Source organism: Mauremys mutica, chromosome 9, assembly GCF_020497125.1.
Source record: "Mauremys mutica isolate MM-2020 ecotype Southern chromosome 9, ASM2049712v1, whole genome shotgun sequence".
In the NCBI taxonomy this organism is placed as follows: Eukaryota; Metazoa; Chordata; order Testudines; family Geoemydidae; genus Mauremys; species Mauremys mutica.
In genome coordinates, this window is record NC_059080.1 from 17,474,178 (window position 1) to 17,499,559 (window position 25,382).

A 25,382-nucleotide genomic window follows, 5' to 3' on the forward strand; every position below is an offset into this window, starting at 1 on the left:
AAATAAGGCCAGGGTCAATACATTGAACAATGAGGCTAAAACAAAATATTGACTCGCTGCTCATTAAGTGATCACTGCCCATCCTGAGCACTGAAGGAGGCAGGGGTCTTGTGTAATTAAAGACTTTCATGATGCATACACACACAGGAGCTGAATTAAGATTGCACAGGCAACCTTAATTCTGGCATTTCTTAACTTTTGAGTACTTGACTTTGCAATCATAATGTTCTTCTAATGTTGGGGTACATGTAACATATAATAAATGTTCAAGTTTCATAATGATAAAATTGTGTACAAATAACTTATGCTTGCAAATTCTAGTTTACCTGTGGTGGTAGCATTGGTATCACCCAGGCTCCCTGTCAGAGAGCAGGACCCCATTGTGCTAAGTACTGTACAAACACATGAGAAAAGATACCTGCCCCCAAGAGCGTACAATCAAAGTATAAGATAAGGCAACAGGTGAATACAACAGACTGAGGAAGCGCAAGGTAACAGTGAGATTACATGCAGCATGATGAGTATTGGTCACAGCACAGCAGCTTGCCTAGTTGAGTTTTTTTTTTATAGGCATCACAGCGAAGTGATTTTAAAGGAGGGGTTTGGAGAAGGGCAGTGGTAGCTTTGTGAATTTTTGCAGGAAGCTGCTTCATGCGCCTGGGAGAAAGCCAAAGGTACTTGTTTGAAAATTTTGACAAAATGACCAATCGAGACTGGTTTAAATACTGGATAGACAGCACACTTAATCCATTTAATTGGCATGATTGGTAAAGAGTCATTGAAATGTATTGTACACTCTATTGCCTGGAAATCCCATAATTAAGCAGTTGTGATGTTTATCAAGAACTCAGATTTTCCTTTTAATATGCTTTAAATCATTCTGGCTGCTCAGCTTCTTTGCAGTTCTCTGTAGCAAGCTGAAGCATTGTATTGTCTGAACTTATCATAAATATTATGTGCTGCATGTAAGAGTACTTCATTTTCCTGCTTTCGTTTGTAGGGCGAGAGGGGGTTCCCAGGGTTAGAAGGTCAGCCCGGTTTACCTGGGTTTCCGGGACCAGAGGGACCTCCTGGCCCAAGAGGCGTAAAGGTAAGTAACAATGTAGCCAAACACTATATAAATGTTACCTCTGGTGTGGGCAGTGTCTAGATTTCCTGATACACCGACACAAAATGCATTAATGCCATCTCCGGCGCTCCTCATTCAGAGAGCGCCATTGGGTTAATGTTTCAGTGGTACAGTTCCTGGAAGTCTGTTACATTGTCTCTATTAGTTACATTACTGTGCTGCTGTGGAAGTCTATAACTTAAGGCAATAAACAATAGGGAAAATATTTGTGCTCCTCAGAAAAGTCCTCTACTCCTCACTCGTGCAGGAGTTGTGGAACAATTTGTATAGTGGGGGTGCTGAGAGCCATTGAACCAAACTGTACACTCTGTATATCACGGAAACCACTTCAAGCCAGAGGATGCTGCAGCACCCCTAGTTCCAGCACCTATGCACTCATGCATGGGTGTGTGCAGAACAATCACTAATACACACAACCCTTCATTAGGTGTGAAAGTGGCCAGACTGACTGCTCTAGGGGAAGGGGTTAGAGATCAGGCTTAGTGACATGCTGTGTTGCAGCTTTACTAGGCCATGTAACACACATTGCTCAATAACTGAAATCCCCTCTACCAAAGTCCTGTGATTCCATCACTTAGTGAAGTGATGAAGTCATATCTGTCTGCCAGCTGTGTGAATGGTCCCACTTCTACTTTGCCATGAAGTACAATGTTTTCTTACTGTCATTGTCTTTGGGGCAGGCAAGTAAAGGATTAAAACAAGCCCTTTGTATGGCTCCAAAACAATAGTACGACATTGAAGAGAAGAGATGAATGCTCTTTAATTCCTGAAGTGCCTCCATTTATAACTGTCTGCTCCTGAATAACATTAAAATGTTCTAATTCTGACTGTATAGTGTTGAAATACCTCCAACTCTGCTTTTTATTTTACGTACACAAATAGATACATTGTATAAATTTGTCGGTTTTGTCCATAATCTGGCTCTTCGTTCTGTAAACACTTACGTTATACAAAACAGTCACATTTCAGAAACCACGGGAAAGAGGTTATTGCTTTTCATCACACAGAGGAGGGACTCAAGAAGGGGAAACAGTAAACAGAAAATTAAAAAAGCAAAAATGTTAGAGATGGAGAGAATGAATCAGACATAGCAAGGGATGGCAAAGAAGGAGAGAGCAAATGGGGAATAAAGAGGTCAGATGTTTTGGTTAGAGAATATAAGTATATTTGTACTCTCTTTAATGCACCTCTGTGGCAGATGTCCTATTTCATAGCTCTGAATTCCTGTAACACTCTGAATGTAAATTAAAGAAAAACCGGAGCATGAAATTTGCAAGCAATCTACTATTTTCTATACCCACTAGAGCACAGTATAGCACATATGCTAAAGAATAGCAAGCTGAAGGAAATTAGTAATATGCAGGCAGATATAAAACTATATGAACAAAAACTGTTAACTATAAGTTCTTGGTTATTAACTGCACAAAATGCTTTTCAATCCCAACTCAGCAGTAAATCCAGATGGTAATAAATTTCAGATGGTAATAAATAATACAACTTCTAACAACACTACATGATGCTGACAGGATGTACCAGGCATCCTTGTCTTAAATATTTTGACTTTTTATTCAAGCTTTTGGTTTACTTTAGTAGGTTAACTGTGTATTTCAATGCACTATGCATGATATAATCAATTTTACCTTCTCTCTGTTCTTTACAGGGTGATGATGGCTTTCCAGGGCCTACCGGACCCAAAGGAATCAGAGTAAGCAACACCCCATGTCAGAATATAGTACACAACATACATGAATTACTTTGATGGAGATGTGGGTTACAGAAAGCTAGATGAGTAAAAAAAAATATAGAGTTAAATCAAAAGAGAAATTTATTCTTCCCAATGGGATTTCTTGTCATACTTTTAATAAATTTAGCAATAAAGGCTTATTCAGTCCATCCTGCTATACAGGACTCAAACTAGCCTAATAGGTCAAAATCCAGCCCCTCTGTTCACTTGATATGAAAGAGAGAGACTTTTATTCTGATACATAAGTAGATTCCTTGCCTTGTCTGTGAATCCTTCTGCTTTTATACCTGTCTGCTGTACTTTATGGGCAGATCCTCCACTGGTGGAAATCATGGAGTTTCATTGGCTTCAGTGGAGACGCATCAATTTTCAACATCTAAGGACATAATCCTTAGTGTATATAGTGTATATACCCATTAATGTGTCTGTAATTGCTGTCTTTTCTCTTGTGGTTTTGTTTCATGTTTTTTCTGAAACACATTTAATAAAACATTAACCCCATATTTTAAATCACCCCCGCCCCCCGTATGTTGTAAAGTATGGTACATGCATGTGGTTTTTTTCATTGTCCTTTACTTACAGAAACATTAATAGGCTATAAATAATTGGAATTCTTTTAAAAAACAAATAGTCCCCCTCCGACCACCCCACTTACAAATAAATATGGTTATTTCCCCTCCAGGGTCCTCCAGGTCTGCCAGGATTTCCAGGAACACCAGGACTTCCTGTAAGTAGTATTTAGCTTCACAGTTGAGAAGATTGTTGCTTATTTTTTCTTTTTGCACAGATCATCCTTAGCTAATTGTGCTGTCCTTCCTTCCATGTTCAAGGGGTTACCAGGGCAGGATGGGCCACCAGGACTTCAAGGTATCCCCGGATGCAATGGAACAAAGGTGGGATATGACACCTTGTTAAATTCCTGATGCCGTAACGATAGCGTAATAAAGAAATAGAACTTGTCTTTGTGACTGATGCAGCAAACGGGAATAGCTTATTGTGCTGGGTAGTATAAGCTATTACTGGGCTACAGGTGGGTTCATATAACGCCCATTCACATCTTCTGAAATGAGAGACAGGATCACAATCTTGTTCGCAGGATCAGTAGTTAGGAAATAGCCAAGATCTAGTCATGGCTCTGATGCTTTGTAGTATTGGGTAATAAAATGACCCCCTTTACCTGTTACTCCACATGTAAAATTGCGGATAATAATAATAACTGACCAGTGTGTTGCATGATTAGGCCCTAGTCCTGCCATCTGATCCATGCAATGGACACTTGTACCATATGGAGCTCTTTTGAAGTCCGTGGCTCTGATACCCAGTGAATGGGGAGAGTCTCAGAATTCAGGCTTCAGCTCAAACAGCAACGTCTACCCTGCTATTGTTAGCCCCATAGTGCAAGCCTCAGTCAGTTGAACTGGGCTCTGAGACTCAGTGCCACAGAGGTTTTTTTTGTTTTGTTTTGCAGTGTAGACATACGCTGATTTTGTTACAGTGCTTTGAAGGTGATAAGTGCGAAATATTCTTCTTGTTTATTTGGAGACAGTAATTTATTGTTGCCTTAGTCACCTTGGAACCACTGATTGCAATATCATTGTGATAAGGATAGATCATAAAGTGAAACTGTCTAGGCAATGAGTTAATTTTTCTCTGGCACATTTGTGAAGGTTCATGTTCAAATTGAGATACTTGCCTGCTTCCAGGTGATTGACTTTTTCTATAGCATTGTTTGCTATAGTATCTTTTCAGAAAAACAGACATGATGCACATGACACTATTTTCATCTGTTTCAATCATACCTGTGATTTTTGTTTTGTAAACTGTTTAACCCATAACCTGCTGCAATGCCCCTTTCTCCATTCCAGGTTCATGAGCTTACAATAGTGTTAATTTTTCTAGTATCATCACTGGTTTTGTTGCTGACTAAGCCTCTTCTTCTCTTCCTTCTTTAGGGGGAACGTGGATTCCCAGGCAGTCCAGGTTTTCCAGGTTTACAAGGTCCTCCTGTAAGTAAAAGATTTTATATAATCAGATCCACTTCCTGTAACACACAGAAAACCCTTTGCCTAGAACTGTGAAACAGTCAGTGCCCAAATAAATATATAAAAATTTCCACAAGTAAATAATTAATGAAATACCATTTGGATGTGCTTCAAAACATCCAGCTTTTCTGGTGTAAGCTATTTGTAAAGCTAATAGGGAATTTGATCTCTTCTTTCCTGGAATATTACATTCTCTCACTGCTGAGATGCTGTGCCACTGGAAGAAAAAACAAATGTGTGGAGGTGGAAGGAGAGCGATCTTAAGTGATGTCCCCAGGCACATTGGGGAGTGATGCTGTCTATTTGTGGATCAGAAATAAATACAATGCAGATTTTTCTCTGTAAAATGCAAGAATGTGCAACAAAGTGATTCCTGCAGGAGCTAAGAATTGGTAGAAGAGAAAGCATGAGCATGTAATATAGAGAATAACAGGAGGTGTATTAAAAACGAACCCCAAGTGAATGGGGATTTGCTGTTCTTAATTTAGTAAGTGTTCAGTATTTGCTCAAAGTGCTGCTAAAGAACTTTCGTCTTGAATAGCCGTGAAGCAGCAGAGGCTTGAAATGTTTGGGTCTCCTTGTTTTGTATCCTTTGTGTCTTTCTCCCCTTTGTCACCTCGCCCCTCTCAGTGAAATCTGTTCAGTGTTTTGAGAATGATATGTCAATAATACATTCATACCTTCTCTTTTGTTGCTGATAGTATGATATTTTCTCACCCCTCCTTATTTTTATTTCTTTTAAACAAAGGGACCTCCTGGCCTACCAGGTATGAAGGTAAGTGTCCTGTACTTTTTCAACTAACTGTTAAGCAAGCATGGATGTTTAGTGTGCATCTAACAAAAGTAACCTGTTTGCCTATAAGAAAGGCCCTGCATATTCCACAGCCAGCTGCTCCTAAATTCTGCACCAGGCCCCTGGTTTCTGTGCCATTCCTTAATGTGACCAATTGGCAACTCTGCAGCATTCGTACTCAATTTAAAAAAAAAAATGCAGGCCTTTACTGAATTCAATGTGTGCATGAATAATACAATATGTACAGCAGCCACCATGTGTGGTGTTCAAATATTAAATTCAAGTATGTTTTGGCAACTTAACAGGGCGAGAGGGGGCATTTGTATCTGAAAAGGCATGAGATATAGTTTAGGATTGTGAGCAGGGCCGGCTCCAGACCCCAGCGCGCCAAGCGCGCGCTTAGGGCGGCATCCCAGCGGGAGGGCGGCAGGCGGCTCCGGTGGACCTCCCGCAGACGTGCCTGCGGAGGGGCCGCTGGTCCCGCGGCTCCGGTGGAGCATCCGCAGGCGTGCCTGTGGGAGGTCCACCGGAGCCACGGGACCGGCGACCACTAGAGCGCCCCCCGCGGCGTGCCGCCCTGCTTGGGGCGGCAGAAATCCGAGAGCCGCCCCTGATTGTGAGAGAAGTACATTAATAGGATATTTCTGCTAAAATGATCAGCAATGAAATGTGCACATTTGAATTGTCATCTGTAGGTTTTAGAGTTATACCCCATTAAGATGAATGGAGCAGTTTACACCTCTCAGCAATTTTCCACAGACTCAGGAAAACAACAGCATGGCAATTAGTTTGCTTAATAGTTTTCTTCTCAACCACGAGGGCTAGCAAGAAGTTGGGATGAAATTCCACGGTCACAGGATCATGGAATACACAGAGAGCTTCCTATATGCTGGAATGTAATTTGCTACTTCACAGAAAAGAGTAGATGATTTAGATCTTAGTTAGAATTAACTCTGCTCTTTTATAGAAACTATTTAATAGTATAGCAATGTGTTTTAAACTGTGTATCTTGGTGTATATGCATACAATCTAAATAGATTAAAATACAAAAAATCCTACAGAATATTAGGAATATTTCTCAGAATAGAGAAATCATTAGCATGGCCTTGAAAGTTGTTTCTAGCCTGCCAGCTATTTTGACCACTTTGTTACTGGCCTCACATATGGCAGGGAGCACACCGAGCTTGCTGGTGGTAAAAATGAAATAACTTCAGAATCCATTGATCCTACCCATTTGCCAAAGAACAATGGAAATGGTGATCATCACAGGTGACTAGAATGGGTTCCAGGGCAGGTGATAAATCCACAAAGCAAAGATAGAGATATATGCACCCTTCTCCTCAAGACCTGAAAACCACTTTCACACCGGCCTTGGTATCTGATTCTCCTCACAGTCATAGATCCTTATTTTAAAGGGCAATTTCCTTCCATTGTAATTTAATATAACGATAAGACACAATGGTGTGTGCACAAGCAGGCTATTAGTGAATGCCCCTGGTGTGTTGTGAGGCATTAGGCTAATAGAAGGCCTAAAACCACCAAGATTTACAAGTAGCTTGCTTGTGCACCCACCAGCTAATTACTGTTAGAAAATATTACACATCACTTAAATTATCATGGGAGGAGAGTAATGCGAAGAGTTCTATTCTCTTAGGAAACATCTACACGATGTTTTCCTTCTTGTTTAAATATAGTCACATTTTATTAATTTTTTAAGCTTTTATTTTTGTTTCTTTGAGCTACTTGAGTATATGGGCCAAGAGCCAATTTAAATATACTTACTTCTATTAAACACTAAATTTGGACTATGGAAAAGTTCTCTCAAACTGCTGCTGAAAGGACAGCTTGGCACGGTGGGGTCATGGAATGATGACTTTAACACTGCCACATTTTTTTTGTCCCCAGCCCACTTCCTGACCAATTTTTTTTTTAAAGCCAAATATCTGTAAATAAGCTTGTAACAAATCCACATAACGCTTAACGATGAGTTATGCTGTATGGCCTAAGGTAATTGCAGACCCTACTGTAATCTCATGAGATGGGGCCTGTCCTCTGGGGTATGGGAGATAGCTGTGCAAACCAATTTTCTGGCAACCCCTTTGTTGCTTTTGCTTTTCTTTCATGTTTATTTTAATCCCCTAACCTTTTGAAATTCAAGTCGGGTGCTTGTATCCAGCGTGCAGATAAAAATATGGTGTACTTGGATGGCTGGTAGAAGGTTCTAAGCACCTCAAAAATTAATTCTGTAAGTAAACAGGCAACGTTTTTTAAAAGGGTTGTTTATTGGAGAATTAAGTACCTGTATTATAGAAATAGTAGTTTTACATATCTCTGGGCATTAATATGTCTCCCCACTGTCTGTTGAAGCTAGCTTGAAGTGGAAGAATGCAATGTGGTATTAATTTGTTTAAATCAGTTGTTGTTCTTTTAGGGTGATCCGGGTGAAATAATTTTGTCATCACTGCCAGGCCAGAAAGGTGAGCCAGGATTTCCAGGACTTCCAGGGTTACAAGTAAGTTGCCTAAAGTATTTGTTGATTGTATGCTTTTTGGTAGGGGACAAACTACACTGAACTGAATAGTAATTCAATCTGACAGCATAATTAATGGCTAGAACAATATTCACTGCTCTGAAGCACATGTGTTTCTATAAAAGGAACAGGTCCAACATTTAATGTACTGTATAGTTTTTGGGAAGTGAGGTTGCACGTGAATGAAACAGCCAGCAGGGGGCCAATGAGGGCCTGAGCCTGCTGTCTTCAGAGTACAGCAGTGCTAAGAGCTCCCCGGCTGGCTGCCACAGTGCGTTTGTGTATTTCCCAACCAGGGGCGGCTCCAGACCCCAGCACACCAAATGCATGCTTGGGGCGGCATGCCACGGGGGGCGCTCTGCCGGTCGCCAGGAGGGCGGCAGGCGGCTCCGGTGGACCTCCCACAGGCGTGCCTGCAGAGGGTCCGCTGGTCCCGAGGCTTCAGTGGAGCATCCGCAGGCACGTCCGCGGGACCGGCGACCGACAGAGCACCCCCCGCGGCATGCCGCCGTGCTTGGGGCGGCGAAATGGCTAGAGCCGCCCCTGTTCCCAACCCCTTTGAGACGCACTCTGAGTCTGGGCTAGTTCCTGAGTTCTCTACCATTCCTCTCCCTTAGTGAAACTAGCATCTGCCCTGCTGGGCTGTGGATGAGGGGAAATGAGAGCACAGCCTCAGTTGTTCTCCTTAGGCTGCATCTCCTCAGCAGTCCAATGGCTCCAGCCCATCGGTGGGTCTTTGCTTCCCACACCTTCCTGTGCAAACAGCTAATGACTCCAGATAGTCCACTCCCCTGTTGAGCCATTAGTAATTTTACTGGAGAGGTGAGGGGAACAGAGAATGAGGAGCCCATGAACCTGCACAGGACGTCAGCCAGGATACAGTTTTCCAGTGCGCTACAGAGAGGCAAACCACAGGACTATTCTGATCAAACTGGGCCTGCGGGTGTCTCTGTTGTTCTGCTCTGTGCCTTGCTGCTGTCTACTCTTGGCTGGAAGAGACCATAGAAATGCAGAGTGCTCTGTTATTTTTGCTTCATGTAGGAAGGGAATAAAAGTGTTTGTTTGGTTTTATAAAAAAAAAATCCTGTGTAATCCAAAGAAGGACCTTGAAAGCTGACAGCAAGGCACTTTCTAGTGTTAAGTTGCTGTGAGTTCCCCATAGTATTGGTGGCCTTGAGGCCACAGGGCCATGGTTGGGTCTTTGGAGTTCACATTTATGGGGTGCTAATTCTTGTCTGCATGGCTGTGGCCCTCCAAAACTGATGCCAGCTGGAGCTTTTCATTGAAAGGGGCATCTCTGACTCCTCCTTTCTCTTTCCCAACAGGGCCCACCTGGTCCCTTGGGTGCACAAGGTCCTATTGGTCCCCCTGGGCCACCAGGTTTAACGGTAAGATTCCTTAGCTAATCACATAGAATTAATTATTTTCTATCCTTAGAAGCAAATTTAGCTTCTCAGCAACCGGGGGAGAGAATTCTCCTTGCCCAGGCCTTCAGTTGGAGGCAGAGCTGCTGAGCGATAGCTACTGCAGCTTCAGGACCATAGCAATCCCCATAGCTGCTCACTGAGCATCCTCTGGCTTGAAGCAATAATAGTAACTGCATGCACGGCTTCCATCCTATACAGCGTTTACAGTTTTGTTCAATGGCTTTCAGCACCCCAGCTTGTTTCAGTGCCCCTGCAGCTGCTGCACCCACTAGATCACCATTTGCGGTGGCTTAAATGCATCCCAGATCCACCAGTCATATTTTCAGTCTGTCCCCAAAGCCTCTTGTGCACCACAGTAGAGGGAGCTCTTGTGCTGTCTCCTCCTATCCTCCTACCACCCTCTGCAGTGGAATGGTATTGCTTCTGTCCCTTCTGGGCACTATGAGCCTCTGGGGACGGGGCGAGGTGGGATTTTCACATGGATCAGTGTTGGATTTGGGGTTCCACTTGAACCTGCCACTGGGCAAATTAAATAAGGAAGCAGTTTGTTGTGTATACTAATGAACCGAGTAAAGCTTCTGGGCATGAGGACCAGCTCTCAGTGGGAGACACAAATGCCCAGTCAATATGGGTGTAATGTAAATAACTAAGACAAGATACAGGTCAGATCTTTCAGAATTATTCGCAGTGATATTATTTATTAACATAACTCCTCATCATTGTTTCCAAAGTGCTTTGCAATCCCCTGAGCAGAAAGTGTTATAACAGAATGATCTTGTTTTGTTTTGTTTTACAGGGACCTCCTGGTCCACAAGGGCTTCAAGGGCCTAAGGTAACCCCCCCACCCCCACACACACACACACACACCGCCTTCTTTTCTTATTTTTCCTTTAGTATTGTTCACCTCTGTTCTAAGCATTGTTTATTTTAACTCTTTGCAGGGTAATATGGGTTTGAACTTCCAAGGACCCAAGGGTGAAAAAGTGAGTAGAGGATTTTTACTGTATTGCTTTCAGAATGGTTCAAGCTTCTTTTACTGCACACGGGCATGGCTCATGTTGTCCATATCTGTAATAGCCTGGGAAGTTTTATATATTTTTCCATCTTTTTGGGTGTTAGGGTGACCAAGGCCTTCAGGGACCTCCAGGGCCCCCAGGACAAATTGGGGAGCAGAAGAGACCAAATGACGTAGAGTTTCAGAAAGGAGTTCAGGTGAGTGGGAATGGAGGAAACTGTGTCCATCTATGGTAGGCACATTTCCAGCTACTTAGAGCAGCTCATTCCGTGGAGGCTGTACTACTCAGAATGACATCCCCCCCAAAGTATAGCTTGTTGGGGGTCCTGCTGCTTTTTCCACGGCACTGAATTGCCATTTGCCTCAGCCAAGCCTATCCATTTTCTCTGTATCAGAGGATGTTTCAATCATATTGGTTCAGTTGTTTCATTTTGCACAATGTCTGAGCCATCTCCACATGTTTCCATTATTGAAAAAATTAAACTACACAAGAAACAGTCTCCAAAATGAAATCCTAGGGAAACAATAAAAGTAACTAACCTTCCACAGCAAGATTTGAATGGCTAGTCAACTCTAAACATCCAGGCTGAGATTTTCCAAGCTCTCTCGGAATTCAGATGCCCAATTCCCATTCATTAGATATCTATGAAAATCTCAGCTGCATCTGTCATACTATAATGAAGGGTCCTGTTAAAACTAAAATGCAGCTGATTTCACCTCCTTGTCATACATAACATCTTGAGTCCCTTCTTTCTTTTGGTCTAAATAAAGTCATTTTCCACTTTCTAAGCACCTAAATATGCACATCTGGCTACCTCAGTGAATCTGTAGCCTTGCTGGCAATAATGCTACTGATTTTTAAGTTCCATTTTCCAAACTGTTGCTTTAACTTGTACAGAAACTTCCCCACCCTTAACTGCTGAAGAGTCATTGGGAGAGATGCCAGTTCTGAAGATACTAAATTTGTCCTGTCCTGTTGATCCGACAACTTTTCACAATCCCATTTCTTTTATGGGGGCTATCCCAGATGAGTCAGGCAGCACAAGCAGGGGCATGAGTGCTTTGGGTTTTTTTCCTTTGAAGTTCTGTGGTAATGCCAAACACCAGCCTGACCTTAGGCAAGGGATGAGGTGTATATTTTGAGGTAGGAGTGGTCCTTCTTCTATTCTGCTTATACTGCACCCATCACCAGGATATCTGAATTTCTGAATAACTTCAATCAGACCCTGGAATTGGTTTTAGTTTTCTCCAGCTGTTTTAGGATTAACATCTTGCTTCATTCCATCTTTTCATCCTGTTTTTGTTGTCAAACATTTCAGCATGAAGAAAGCACTGGTGGTCTGCCCTTAAGTGGGATGTGGGAAGGAGTACCAGACCTCTCCTCCTTTCACTTTGACCAAAGCAATTTGTCCTTTCCTTCATAAGACTCTTTGGCCCTATTGAAGCATTCTTCAGATCTATCCACTAATACACATCCACCCTATGGAGTCATCCTGGAAGGTGGGAGACTCTGGTGTTCCCCGATTCACTGGGCCCAGGGTAGTAGATGAAGAAGCAGAGAACTGGCCATCCCTTTAATTCTAAATTTATTGGGAAATTCTGGCCCCATTGAGAGCAATGGCAATACTTCCATTGACTTCAGGATTTCATCACAGTTGCCAACTTTCACGCAGTAAATAAGCACCCTGACTTTCACAGTAAGACAAAAATCAAGCTAATCCCATTTCAAAACAAGCCAATCCTTAAGAACCTCAACACTCTATGTGACTAGATCCCCCTGGTATGCAGTCGGGGACTGTGGTGGGCCTGCTGTGCACCCCTGACTCTCTCCCCCCCTTGCCCCTGCTTGCCCCACCCCTTGCCCATGCTTGCCAGGAGCTGGTCAGAAAAAAGAAGCAACAAGCTACAAGCCAAAAACTAGCCAACAAGCAACTCTCACAAGCCAATTAAGGCAAAAACAAGCCCAATTTCTGCATTTTTTTTCATGGGTTTGGCATGTCTAGATTTCTCCTTTGAGCTTTAATTTCAGCTTACACACTATTGCATCTGGAGTCTCTGACAGTCTAATAATGCCAAAAGGCGGCTGTATAAATATACAAAAGGAGACAGCATGACTGTACATTCCTTAGAAAGCACCAAGACCTACAAACACAATCTCCCAGCAAATTGCATTTGTTCTTACACTAGCAATAATTTTAAGGTAAATATTTAGACTTTTGGTGAAAGTAATATACTTGGAAGTGAACTTTTATAGACTGGTCACCATCACAACTCAGTTTTTATTCATTCTGTAAAGGAGCCATTCCATATTTAACAGTGGCCTGGGGCCATCACACCTGAAGTTGTGATCTCAGCTAATTGCACAAGCTAAGCAGGGTCAGGCTGGACCTGTATGTAGATGGAACCCCTGCAAGAAAAAAGCAAATACTGCATGAAGTGCTTTGAGGGATTCAGTAGCTGGTACTCTTCTCCCTAAGTTAGTAATGAACTAGGTATTCAGCATGTGCTGCTGGAGGTGCAGCAATAGAAAACAGAGGTCCTACTTTTCCACTAAAAATCCAATGGCGTTATTCCCAAGAGTAGAGGTATTAATGGTGTCCTTGCAACTTCAGTAATTACTCTCTGCCCCTTGACTATCCTCCTGTAATTTCAACTGGCTAGGTTATTTTTATTTCCTGCCCTAGACTGTTACGCAGCACAGCTGTGAGCAGCTAGCCAGCCACTGTGCTACATGCAAGAGGCAGTTGTATCTAAGTGATTCATTGAAATAAATAGACTGATCAGTTAATAACATTTGTACCAGTAACTTTGGGATACATGTGGATTAAAGACACTTGACAAGAACCACTAGCACTCACGGCGCATAAAGAAGTTTAAATGGCAGCAAAAGCCTATTTAAAACAATGTTGACCCAATGTTGGGTGCTGAGGGCTTTAACTCACTTCTCTCTCTTTTCCCCTGTGCCTGACAGGGTATTCCAGGAGAACGAGGTCCACCAGGACCCCCTGGGCCAGTAGGTCCTCCAGTGAGTAATTCCCACAGTGGCATTTTTTTTCTTAGAATAATGTAAGAGAATTGTAAATTTGTTCTGCTCTGTCCCCATGGGCTGAGTGTAAGACAATGTTTGTGTGTTCAGGGTCCTCCAGGTGGCATGAAAGGTGAAAAAGGTGAGCAAGGAGAGCCAGGCAAAAGAGTAAGTAACTTCCTTGAACCAAAGATTTTATTTTTCCAAATGCTTTTAGCTTTGAGAATTAAGCAAATATTGAATTCAGGCCATCAGACTCTCTTGGTAAGAGGTTTTCTTTCCTCCAGTGATCTGACAAGGTATTGCAAATGGCACTAGTGATTCACTGGTGTGATTCTAGCTGAGTGTAAAAGCACCTTTTCAATGCACCCTACTGGAATTACCCTGCGTGTAGATCTTAATCTTGAGGCAGGAACAAAAGGGGTAGAATCTCTGTCACAAGCATTAGAAATAAACTCTTTACAGTTATGTATGCAACTTTTCTTTAAAGCTGTTGAGGCTGCACCAGTTTGAGAGGCAGTTTCCTTTCAGAGAGGGTCTCCATTCAGTTATCCTAACAGAATCCCAGTAAGTCGTTTGTAAGCTGGTGCCTGAAAAGCCATTCTAAATGGAGTTATCTCTGAGGTGAGCGAGTAGAACAGCAGCCTTTGAAAACAGGAGTTACTTTTATTATAATTTCCTGCCTCTGGAGGAGGAGTTGCTGTGTATATGCAGTCTGGTGAGGGGAAACACAGGGTAACTGTATACCTTTTAGGGATGGCAATAGGTCGTTTCAGTCATGGATTCAGAGCCAACTGTACACCTTTCTTGAGTTTGGGTTGGTTTGGGTATCACAGGTCAGCGGGGTGAAGTAAGATCAGCAGGAGTCCAGTAGGTGGACTGAGGAGATAAAATAAAGACAAGTTGCCATCAGTTCATAAATTCTCTGTTGGAAGTTAGTTTCCTTATATTATTCCTGCGCCCACAACTTCATTTGAGGGCAGTGAGCCCCTCCGAATATCAGAACCATAGGTTTCACAGAGGTTAACCAGGTGAGATCAAATGCTTTATGATAGGTTTCCCCATTTCCCAGCCCCTGGTTTAAAAAAAGACTGTACAAAAAGTCCATTTATGAATTCTAGAGTCCTAGGCTTCACTAAGGAGGGGTTTTTGTTTTGATTTGTTTTTTGGGCATGGAATAGAGAGGGAAGAATATAAGGCCAAAACTCCCATTATATTTTGCATGCTTTCCCAAGTTGCTTCACTGTGAGATATTAATTGTGGGGGCCACACAAATATTCATAGATCAGAAAGGGTACAAATGGTTGAGTTTTCTTTCTTTCATCCTAACGTTTACCCAGAGTATACTTCTCCCCTCTGATTTGGGACATTTATGTTTACTGGGGGCTCGAAATGCAGTTCTGCTATGAGGTGTGACTCTACAGTAGCATGTGGGGTTCCATCTTTATTTCATGTGGCTCAATTTCTGTATCAAATGGGCTCTTTTACAAGTACTGAGATGATTTTGTAATTGCCAGCCTCTGAAAGTCAGCCTGGGATCTCAAAGCACTGGTTTGTTTGTTTTTTCAGCTTTTTTTTTTTTTTTTTGAGCATCGTCACTAGTGATAAATTCTACAAACCAACCTGTGTCCTAGTTACACCTGTGTGGCCCCTGTTGTCTGCTGAGGGGTTGTTTGGGTGTGACTAATGGTGAATTTTGGCTCTGACTAAACCTAATCAACAGTGCTGTTGATGACTGAGTTGCAGTAGAATCCAACTCACTGTCCCCAATATGTGGTGTCATTGCAGTGCTAACAGTAAAAATGGTGCAAGTCGCTTTTCAGAATAGAATCACAATTTAAGCCTTAAATCTATATCCAGGAAAACATTCAGTATGGAGGAATCAGCATTTGTTAAGTTTGAGGTCCTTTTATGCTGCATTCTTATAATACTTAGGATTTCTGTTTATCAAGCTTTTGTTACCCTGGTTTTCTGTGTGACTCCTCATTTTAATAAATGCCAGCTGATTACACCTCTCTTAATTGTGAGATTTATCATAGGGGTTGCATTCTAGAGAGAGTTTGCTTCATTTATCTACTACAAAGGGAAACAAATCATGTAATTCCTGGCAACGGCTCTTTGCCACTAAAGCTTTTTATTTTTCAATGCACGTTTGTGTTTTGAAGGGGAAACCTGGCAAAGATGGAGATCCTGGCCAGCCCGGTAGGGATGTGAGTATCTTATACGTTTCTCACCTAAGCAGATTCTTTGTAATGCTCTTGAGATATTTGCAGCGAATATTTTGAGGATGGGTTTTTTTTTCCTTCCCTTGAAGGGTTTACCTGGCGAGCCTGGTTTAAATGGTGTTCCAGGAAGAGATGGTGAAAAGGTAAGTGTGGGTTATTTTGTCTTTACTGCTAGAATAGAGTGAAAGCCTGCCTGTCACTGAAGCTTACACACCAGTGCCCAGTGCCTACTGAATAGAAATTGCATTGCCTTTCCTTATCTGTTAACCTGCAACAGAATCTTTGCAATCGCTTGTTTCCTGACACACAAGAACATAAGACACTTTTTTGAAAACTAATTTTTTAACTCTCGTGTTCACAAATATGTCATTCAATAATCTGTAAATATATCATTGGCAGGGTCTGAAAGGTGAACGTGGTCTGCCTGGTCCTCCTGGAGTTGTAAGTTGCTTTTGCCGCCTTCTCCTTTTCTTCTATTTGGTTGGCAGTGTGCCATTTTGTCTCTTCATTTCTTCCAGGCATTAGTGTCTCCAGTTAATGCTACTGCCTGAGAGATCCAGCAGGTAGCACCGGGTGTTAGTCACCACAGCCTACTGCTCCCTTCCTTTAGGATGTGTGATCTTGGGTTCCAAGGTCTTTCAGTTATAAACACAAGGCCAGATTCAGATCTCACATACACCAGTGTAAATCAGAGGCAAATCCACTGAAGGCAATGCAATAAAACCAGCATAAATTTAAGATCATGATCAGTAGAGCTGGCCAAAAATTTTCAGTCAGTGTTTTTCTGATGGAAAGTGGCGTTTTTCAATGAAATTTGAATTCTTTCCAACCTGCTCTAAACATGCCCACAGTGGGCAGCACTATGAAAATATAAATATTCCCATGCTATTATTCATATAATAATCCACATTCATCTAATCCTGTAGGTCATGGAGGGTCTGCAACTGAGAAATTCTAATGACGTCATCAGGAGTTCTCACATCAGAGAGTAGTAGCTTATTCCACAAGCAGCCCCCCTGAAACAAAGAGTAGGGTCAAATTCTGCCCTGTTACGCTGACGCAAATCCAGAGTAGCTCCATTGACATATGTGGCATTGCTATGGATTTGCACCATCGTTGAAACTGCAGTTGAATACATCATTTTGAAATAAAAGGTTTTAAAGCAAAAGGTTTTTAAATGCCTGGGGTGAAGATTCTGTAGTTGGGGAGGGTTTTAGGTTTTCTTCTCTGTTTTTGGGAAGGGACTGTGCCCAGAGGCTTGGCTGTGGAAACCTTCTTTGCTCTCACTCTGACATCATTTGGCTCTGAACCCACAAGAATGAAATGTGCTCTAGTATTTTTTAGCAAACCATGTGGGAATGCAGTACAGCCTCACAGTAATCGTGCACTCTGCAGGAAGAGGGGACTTTCTTTTAGCCGAGTTTTATTTGGGGTCCCAGTTGCATTAGGAGGATTGTGCCATTGGTTTGAAATGTCGTGAGCTGGCTCTTGTGGCTTTGCTACACACTGACACACCTCTCCACCTTTCTAGTGACTTTTTCTTGGCTTGTTGATATAACAGATCATGGGAAATGGTGCAGAAGTGGGACCAAAAGGGAGCAAAGGACTTCCAGGATTTCCAGGACCCAAAGGCGAGCGTGGATATCCTGGCTCGGCAGGGTCTTCCGGCTTGCCAGGGCCTCCAGGTAAGAGTTGAGGTGAATTGCTTGTGTATTTTGCTATCTGGAGAGTTAGTTAGCTTCATGATCTTAGTTCACTGCCTAGTGGGGTGGTGGCAGTGTAGCAATAATCACCATCACAATTGATACCCTGCTTGACAGATGGACTGAATGACCAGTGAAGGCAAAACTATTGAGAGCTACCTTTGAGCCCTGGAGATGGTCCTCCAGCTGAGGGTTGAGGCATGAGGACTCTTGAACAATCATGGTCCATGCATTCTCTGTTCTGTGGTGAATAGAGGATGCTAGTCTTCAGGGTTGTCAATGAATCACCAGTTAAGAGTGCTGGAGTAGTAACTTAAGGGTAGTTTAGCCCTTCATTGCTTGTATGTAATGTATATTATCAGAGTTCCATTTGTATGGAGAAGAGTTTGTATCAACACTGTTGAGGCTGCCTGTTAAATATAGGTTTAAATACAGACTGGCCCAGTGCTTAAAGGTGGAGTTGATGATGGACCATGTCTAGAAAGGGGTCAAAGGAACTTGCTAGCCATGTCTATCAGAAAGCTGTACAGTGAAGGAGAACATTAGGTCACTCTAAAGTTATGACAAAGAAATACACATTTTTCCCCTCTGTTTTTCCTTTCACTAGTCCTGTTACGATTTCTTCCTTACCTAAATTGTTTACTCATGTTAAGTCTCAGGGTCAAGTTTTCAACTAAAAAATCTCTGCAAATGTAATATTTGCCTGCCCCAAATTCCACACTTGTGCGCACACATGTACATCAGGATGTGCAGTTACCTGGTTTGCATAGACAAATGGGTATGCCTGTAATTTGGCTCTCTTTATGGAGGCCTGTTGAAAACACTTACCCCATAATATAACTCCTATGCCGTGGTCACATACATGAAGATTTAGAGAGAGGATGTTGCCTATGGTAGTAGCAGCCACCTAGCCAGCTTTCATTGTCACCTTTACAAAAATCCATGATTTAAACCAGAGATACTGAAGAATTAACTTTTTTTCCATTGTAGGGATTTCAGGTATAGGCCCACCTGGTCCACCTGGTTTGCCTGGGGAGCGAGGACAGAAGGGTATTCAAGGTCTACCCGGAGTTTCCATACCTGGACAGCCTGGACTTGATGGACAACCAGGGCCACCTGGACCACCAGGTGCCCGTGGACCTCCCGGAACAACTATCCCTCCTAGTAAGTGATATCTTCATTGACCTGCAGCCTTGAAACACTTGACAGATAGATAGTTAATCAACAACAAGGAAAAGAGACTAAATATCTATGATGTTGGCTTATTTTGTCCCCCTGCTTCAGAGACACTGTTCAGCTCCAGCTGAAGTAATGGAGAGACAAAGGTGATTTCATGTCACCTTTATGCTTCCTTCCCAGCTCCTGATGCAAGTTAAAGCACCAACAGGACTGCTCTAACTTTATGCTGTCTGGAAGGGTCCCCTTGCTAGCTAGGAATTGCCATCTTGTGTTTCGGTGTGGCCTCGCCATGCCTTTTCCTGGCTCCCGCCAGCCCTGACGTACCCCTGTGTGTAAAGCAGGCTATACAAGCTTTATTACAGCCCAGGATTCCCCTATATTGGGCAGCTTTAAGGTCAGTTTGCACCACTCCAGTGGCACAGTGTTAATAGAGCAGGGCCAATGATCTGGCCCCAGAGATGCAGAATATTGCTGCTTCCAACTCATGCTAGCAAATCCCACTTGTTCTAAATAACAAAGTACTTAAGGGTGTGTTAGGATTTGCATTTAAATAAGGATTAAGTCCCTCTCTGTCATTCTTTAGAGACTGAGTTTAGTCTCCACATTTGGCCTAATAACTTGTTAGAGGACAATTAAAATTTCTGTTTTACTTCGGTAAAACAGTTCATAACTTGAAAAGGAAACATTTTTTAAAGTGCTCTCTATATTAAATTTTGCTCCATCTCCTTCACTTTTCTTTGGGTCCTCTAACTAAGCAGCCAAAATCCCCCATGAACTCCAACTCCCCTCCCCTACACACACATGCCCCACATAACATCTTGGGCATAGGCTACTTTGGAGCTATTTTAATTAAATACATTGTTATTCCCCATATTTAGAATAACTCCATGGGATGGTTCAGGTCCATATGCTGCTTCGTATGCTAACTTTGCCAGCCTGCCTCCCAGGTTTAAGGAGGGAGATAAGCTGTGCAACAGAGAGTGTGGAGGCGGGCTCTGGTGGTCTGTGCTCAATGAGGGATGTAAAGGGCCAGGCTCGGAGGGGGAATGCGGGGTTGAGTGGGACTTTGGGAAGGCATTGGGAGGGGAGGGGCTAGCATGGATGTGCCAGGGGGAGTCAGGAAGGAGCCTCATGTCTCTACACTGAGGCTTTTGCGTATTATGAGAGTTCCTCCCCATGGGTGCTGCTGCATATATAGGCACATTTGTGAACAGAGTTACGGCTTCATATCGGTTGCTCAGGGTGGGGGTGAGGAATGGAAGGGGATATTGATTGGGGTGTAGATGTAACTGTTTATTTTCTTGTGTTTTATGGCTTGCATTGTTGTGCTGTGCAGTATAGAAGCCCCAGCCCCATGTTACCAGTGTCTGGTGTGGAGTAATAAAATGAGCTTCCCCAATCTCTGTTTAGTGTTTCCTGTCTCTGTTCGACTGATAGTACAGCTAACTCTCTCTCTCTCTTAACTCTTTCACCTTTAGGTGACAGAGTATGTCAGCGAGGGCCCCCAGGTTTTCCAGGACCTCCAGGAGACAAAGGTTTTATGGGGGAGCGAGGCCAGAAAGGTGCAGTGTCATAACTATGCTTTGTCTCTTTCTTGCTGTTTAAAGCATCTCCCATGTCAAAGAGGATAAATTCATGAATATGTAGGAAATGCTCAGATAATACAGTGAAAAGCATCATAGAAAAGCCTGGCGTACATCAATGACACTGTTTAAACCTCTAAAAAACCATGTGGGCTTTTTTTAAGAGAGTATGATCAGAATGTTTTCACATCAGCTGTACTTTACTAAACATTTCCCATAGTGGTTGTTTTTTCCTTCTTGGAATCTTCATGATTATAACTCTTGACACTGGCATTTAATGTCTTTTGAAATCCCAGCTCCTAGTATCAAAAGATTTGCCCCCTAAAGGAGCTAATACTTGGAAAAAGTTCTACGTTTGGATTTTTGAACACTGAAAGGGGTTTTTTTGTTTTTGTTTTTTTGCTTTGTGTTGTTTTGCATTTTTGCTAAACAAATCCCATCAGATACATCTACTCTGTACCATGCGTTCTACCTGGAGTCCTTTTCCGGGTGATAGTTGATCTAAATGCTACTTTAGTTCCTAAAAATCAAGGAGGCTAAAGGTGATTATGAGAAGCCTTCTGTTAATCTATTAAGATATCATATAATTATATAAAATTATAATTATCATATTCAATGATATAATATATGGTGAATATAATGACAGTACTGTTATGTTGGATGCTGTGTTTTCCAGAACTAAATGCTCATATCTGCTTTTATAATGTGACTCTTTCTAGGTGATAAGGGAGAGACGTGCTTTAATTGTATAGGAACTGGCATTTCTGGGCCTCCTGGGGACAGGGGACCACCCGGACCTCCAGGTAGCCCAGGTAAAACAAACAAAAAAAAAGCTGGCTGCATTTTGTTCTTTATTTTATGGCCCACAGGTTTGTGTGCAAACTCAGACACAAAGCCGAACTCCAATGTGTATGTACGCATTGTGTGCCCAAGTGATGGGATGCAGGGGCACACGTGAGTTCACTATACACGAGTTGAGTATATGTGAAAGTCCACCCATTTTTTAAAATCTGACTCTTAAGAATCAGATTTTTAAAATGGTACAGATGTTTCTGCTTGATATTTTCCATTAGTCAGTGAGGCTCACAAGCACTGTGCTTACTTAAAAGAGTATTATCTGCTACCCAGTTACCTGGAAGGGAAATGAATTTCAACTCCTTCCTATTTCAAAAGAGACAAAGAACCAGTTCAGAGATTACTGTAGGGGTGATCTCTTTCAACATCATTGACGTAAACTTCTAGTTACAAATTTGTTTTACTCACCTAAGATCAAGCTGTCCAAAACAGTGGGCTGAATTTGGTCTTGGTTTAAGTTGGCATTTGCAATTTCAATGACATCAGTGGAATTGCAATTACATATGCTAGGGATTAATTTGGCCCAGCGTGTTTTAATAGGACGGGTAATCTATACAGCAGTTTTTGAGTGAGTAATATTTATGACTTTATCTACTAGACTAGACTGATGTATTGTAGAGCTATCCTCAATATTAGAGTAGTTGGTGGTGGGATAAGGAACTCATCATCATTTCACAAAATTGTGGTGACTTCAAAATAATTTAAGGTCTAGGGTAACATTTTCAAAAGTGCCTGGGTGACTTTGGCACCCCTTGACTTTCAATGAGACGCAGGCATTTAAGTGCTAAGTATTTTGAAAATTGGATTTAGGAGCCTGAGTCACATTGGAACCTTTGAAAATTTTACCCCTGTCTAAATCTTGCCTGCTCTAAGAGATTTCTCCTGCTGTCTCAGCCTTGGCAAGTATGTATGTCAAACTAAGTGCCAGATATTCCCAATGCCTAAATCTTGCATTCTTTTATTTAATCAGGATCTCTTGGTTTCCCGGGACCGAAAGGTGAAAAAGGGCTAACTGGCTCAACCGGGCTGATGGGGTCACCAGTAAGTGTTGTTAGTATGTTTCATGGAGGGAATTGAATATAATTTATCTTAAGCATAATATCAATTTACTAATAACTACATGTCCTTTCATTTGCACAGGGAAAAATTCCTATTCAACAGTCCTTTTCCATCTCTAATTACCATGAACCTATTGTCATAAAATTGCAGCATTCAGCAAGGAGATAGAGGAAAAACCTAAAATGCTTACTTTTCTTTCCTTAGGGATTTCCAGGACCTCCAGGTCCCCCTGGGCTTCCTGGTTCTAAAGGCGACCCCGGGGACAGCCTAGCTTTCCCAGGACTGAAAGGTGATAAAGGGGACACTGGTTTCCCAGGACCTCCTGGTATTCCTGGCATAGATGGCTCTCCTGGACGAGAAGGACTGCCAGGTCTTCCTGGACCCAAGGGGGAACCTGTAAGTTGGGTTTTATACATGGATGAACAAGGTCTTAGGAATGTTGTGAGTCCATTCAGAAAAGTACAGAGCAGGGGATGTGAAAATCCACTTTCCCCTAAGCATAAGTGTGGCTTAATGAAATAATCTGTCTAGTATAAAAGCTGCCCATCCTCAGCCCTGACAGTTATTCTGTTTTTGCCCTTTCCCCTGCAAGCTCTGCTTTGTCCTGCATGAGGATGGCAGAATGGGTCGCCATTGATTATCTGTCAGTCCCTCTCTCTAAACGAGTAGCAGGACTGCTCTTGAACAATATGCAGTGCCAGTGCTCACTGTCCTCCCCACATGGCACTTCGTTAATCTACAGCTGGGGTAGCAAGATACAAGGACCAAGAGTCGAACCTGGTCTCCAGCATGATGATAACATGCTAGACAGCTACCAGCCTGGGGTTGGGAGGAATAATAAACATCACAGAAATTCTAAACAAAAATAATTGTTTCACTGGCTTTAAAACTAAACTCTTAAATCTGTTCTAAAACAAATGATTGCTCTTCTCCCCCACCCTCCTGTTCAGGGTGGTGTTGCTTTCAAAGGAAGAATGGGACCTCCAGGTGATCCAGGAGTGCAAGGTCTTCCTGGAGACAGAGGACCTATGGGACCTCCTGGTTTTGGCCCACAAGGTCCTCCAGGTGAAAAAGGCATTCAGGGTGTATCCGGTCGTCCAGGTCCCCCAGGAGTTCCAGGTGGGTGTATTTTTCATATGTTATTGAGCAATAATGGCAAGTTGTACCCATTTGGCTCAGCACAGCTTCCAGATCATTGGGCAGGGACAAGCATGAAGGCTTTTAAAATTGTACCTGAAAGCAGTAATTAATCCTGGCATTTGTGAGCTTCCCTGCCAGTAGCCACCAGGTTGTCACAAATTGCCCTCTCTTCAACAGTACTGAAGTCCAAAGTCTGTAAACCAGCTTGCTGTAAAACTGGAAATACCTCTGCAGTCTAAATGCACCCTGCTAAACCCCATGCTGTGGTAAATGATGTAACTTTTTATTAAGATGATGATCACCAGCAGGGTGCTTAGAAATGTCAGACTTCATGACTTCTTTGAAGAACAATTTATAATGCACATATGGCAAGAAATGCTTCTGAGCCTGTGAAATGGGGCACAGTGAGGCTCAATAAGGTGAGGTCTGAAAGAGAAAAGTCTTCAAGAGAACGTGAGTGTTTAACTTTTGGTATAAGGCAGTGGCAGGCAACCTATGGCACGCATGCCGAAGGCGGCACACGAGCTGATTTTCAGTGGCACTCACACTGCCCGGGTCCGGGGGGGCTCTGCATTTTAATTTAATTTTAAATTAAGCTTCTTAAACATTTTAAAAACCTTATTTACTTTACATACAACAATAGGTTAGTTATCTATTATAGACTTATAGAAAGAGACCTTCTAAAAACGTTAAAATGTATTACTGGCACGCGAAACCTTAAATTAGAGTGAATAAATGAAGACTTGGCACAACACTTCTGAAAGGTTTCCGACCCCTGGTATAAAGTCAGAAAAACCACACTTGTATTTAGATTGGATCTGATTTACTGATTTCAGTGCTATTGCAACAGTGTAAAACTGGAGTAACACAGTGTTGAATCGACCCCATCTATGTGTAGATGACTAAGGATCTCTCTCCTTATGTATAGAATCTGTATGCTGTAGAATGATGCGTCTGTATCCTATCCACTCTTAGGTCCGAAAGGTGAACCTGGCAAAACTATTACAGAACCAGGAGTTCCAGGCTCCCCTGGACCTCCAGGAAGAAATGGTGAAGTAGGACTTCCAGGTAAGAGCATAACTAGACTTCCAGGTAACCCTCTGAGTTTTCACTCTGACTAGCTTTTGCTAATTAAAAATGATTTTCCTCTACAGGTGATCCTGGTCTGCCAGGTCAGCCGGGCTTGCCAGGCATCTCAGGTCCTAAGGGTGATCCAGGTATACCTGGCATTGGACTTCCAGGCCCACCAGGCCTAAAAGGTATACTTGCTACCACATCTTTGGCGGAGTGAATTATACTGGCTTTGGGCAGTGTCATTTTTCAGGTTTAACCTTTTTTTCTTAGCTTGCGCGAGAAGTTGCATTCTTAAATCTCCAAAGTCTTTAAAAATGCCTACCTAAGGGCTAGTCTACACTTACGAGCCGGGTCGACGCGGTGAGTTTGACTTCTCGGAGTTCAAACTATCACGTCTAATCTGGACGCGATAGTTCGAACTCCGGAAGCGATAGTTCGAACTCCGGTACTCCACCACTGCAAAAGGCGGTGGCGGAGTCGACCTTGGAGCCGCAGACTTCGATTCTGCGGCGTCTGGACGGGTAAGTAGTTCGAACTAGGGTACTTCGAATTCAGCTACGCTATTCACGTAGCTGAATTTGCGTACCCTAGTTCGACCCCGCTTCTTAGTGTGGACCAGACCTAAGTTGCATGCCACTGTTAAAAGCACTGGAAAACCTCAGTTTCATGTCTATTCCTCTGCACTTTTGTGGAAGCTTAGGCTTTTCAATCATCCTTGGGGTTAAAACCAAATGGAAGAGATTTTAGACATTGCTTGAACTGTCTTCTTCTGCAGTGTAGAGCATAAATAACAATCTCCACAATCAGTCGCCTGATTCCATATTTCTGATGTAAATAATTTGCAGCCACCATGAGAATA

At 42.6% G+C, this 25,382-nt stretch overlaps 1 protein-coding gene across 8 annotated transcripts in view; it reads left to right on the forward strand.

The window, feature by feature from the left end:
- Positions 1–25,382, forward strand: part of COL4A5 (collagen type IV alpha 5 chain) — a 136,054-nt gene that overhangs the window by 61,341 nt on the left and 49,331 nt on the right. For all 8 annotated transcript variants that reach the window (XM_045029291.1, XM_045029292.1, XM_045029293.1 and 5 more), the window contains exons 3-27: positions 1,001–1,090; positions 2,790–2,834; positions 3,556–3,600; positions 3,704–3,766; positions 4,826–4,879; positions 5,664–5,690; positions 8,140–8,220; positions 9,564–9,626; positions 10,462–10,497; positions 10,607–10,648; positions 10,785–10,877; positions 13,652–13,705; positions 13,817–13,873; positions 15,871–15,915; positions 16,020–16,073; positions 16,330–16,371; positions 17,492–17,615; positions 18,624–18,797; positions 20,291–20,374; positions 21,115–21,207; positions 22,221–22,291; positions 22,514–22,705; positions 23,260–23,428; positions 24,425–24,517; positions 24,604–24,708. In XM_045029291.1, coding sequence (XP_044885226.1) covers positions 1,001–1,090; positions 2,790–2,834; positions 3,556–3,600; positions 3,704–3,766; positions 4,826–4,879; positions 5,664–5,690; positions 8,140–8,220; positions 9,564–9,626; positions 10,462–10,497; positions 10,607–10,648; positions 10,785–10,877; positions 13,652–13,705; positions 13,817–13,873; positions 15,871–15,915; positions 16,020–16,073; positions 16,330–16,371; positions 17,492–17,615; positions 18,624–18,797; positions 20,291–20,374; positions 21,115–21,207; positions 22,221–22,291; positions 22,514–22,705; positions 23,260–23,428; positions 24,425–24,517; positions 24,604–24,708 — 1,996 coding nt within the window. The remainder of the gene's footprint in view (positions 1–1,000; positions 1,091–2,789; positions 2,835–3,555; positions 3,601–3,703; positions 3,767–4,825; positions 4,880–5,663; positions 5,691–8,139; positions 8,221–9,563; positions 9,627–10,461; positions 10,498–10,606; positions 10,649–10,784; positions 10,878–13,651; positions 13,706–13,816; positions 13,874–15,870; positions 15,916–16,019; positions 16,074–16,329; positions 16,372–17,491; positions 17,616–18,623; positions 18,798–20,290; positions 20,375–21,114; positions 21,208–22,220; positions 22,292–22,513; positions 22,706–23,259; positions 23,429–24,424; positions 24,518–24,603; positions 24,709–25,382) is intronic.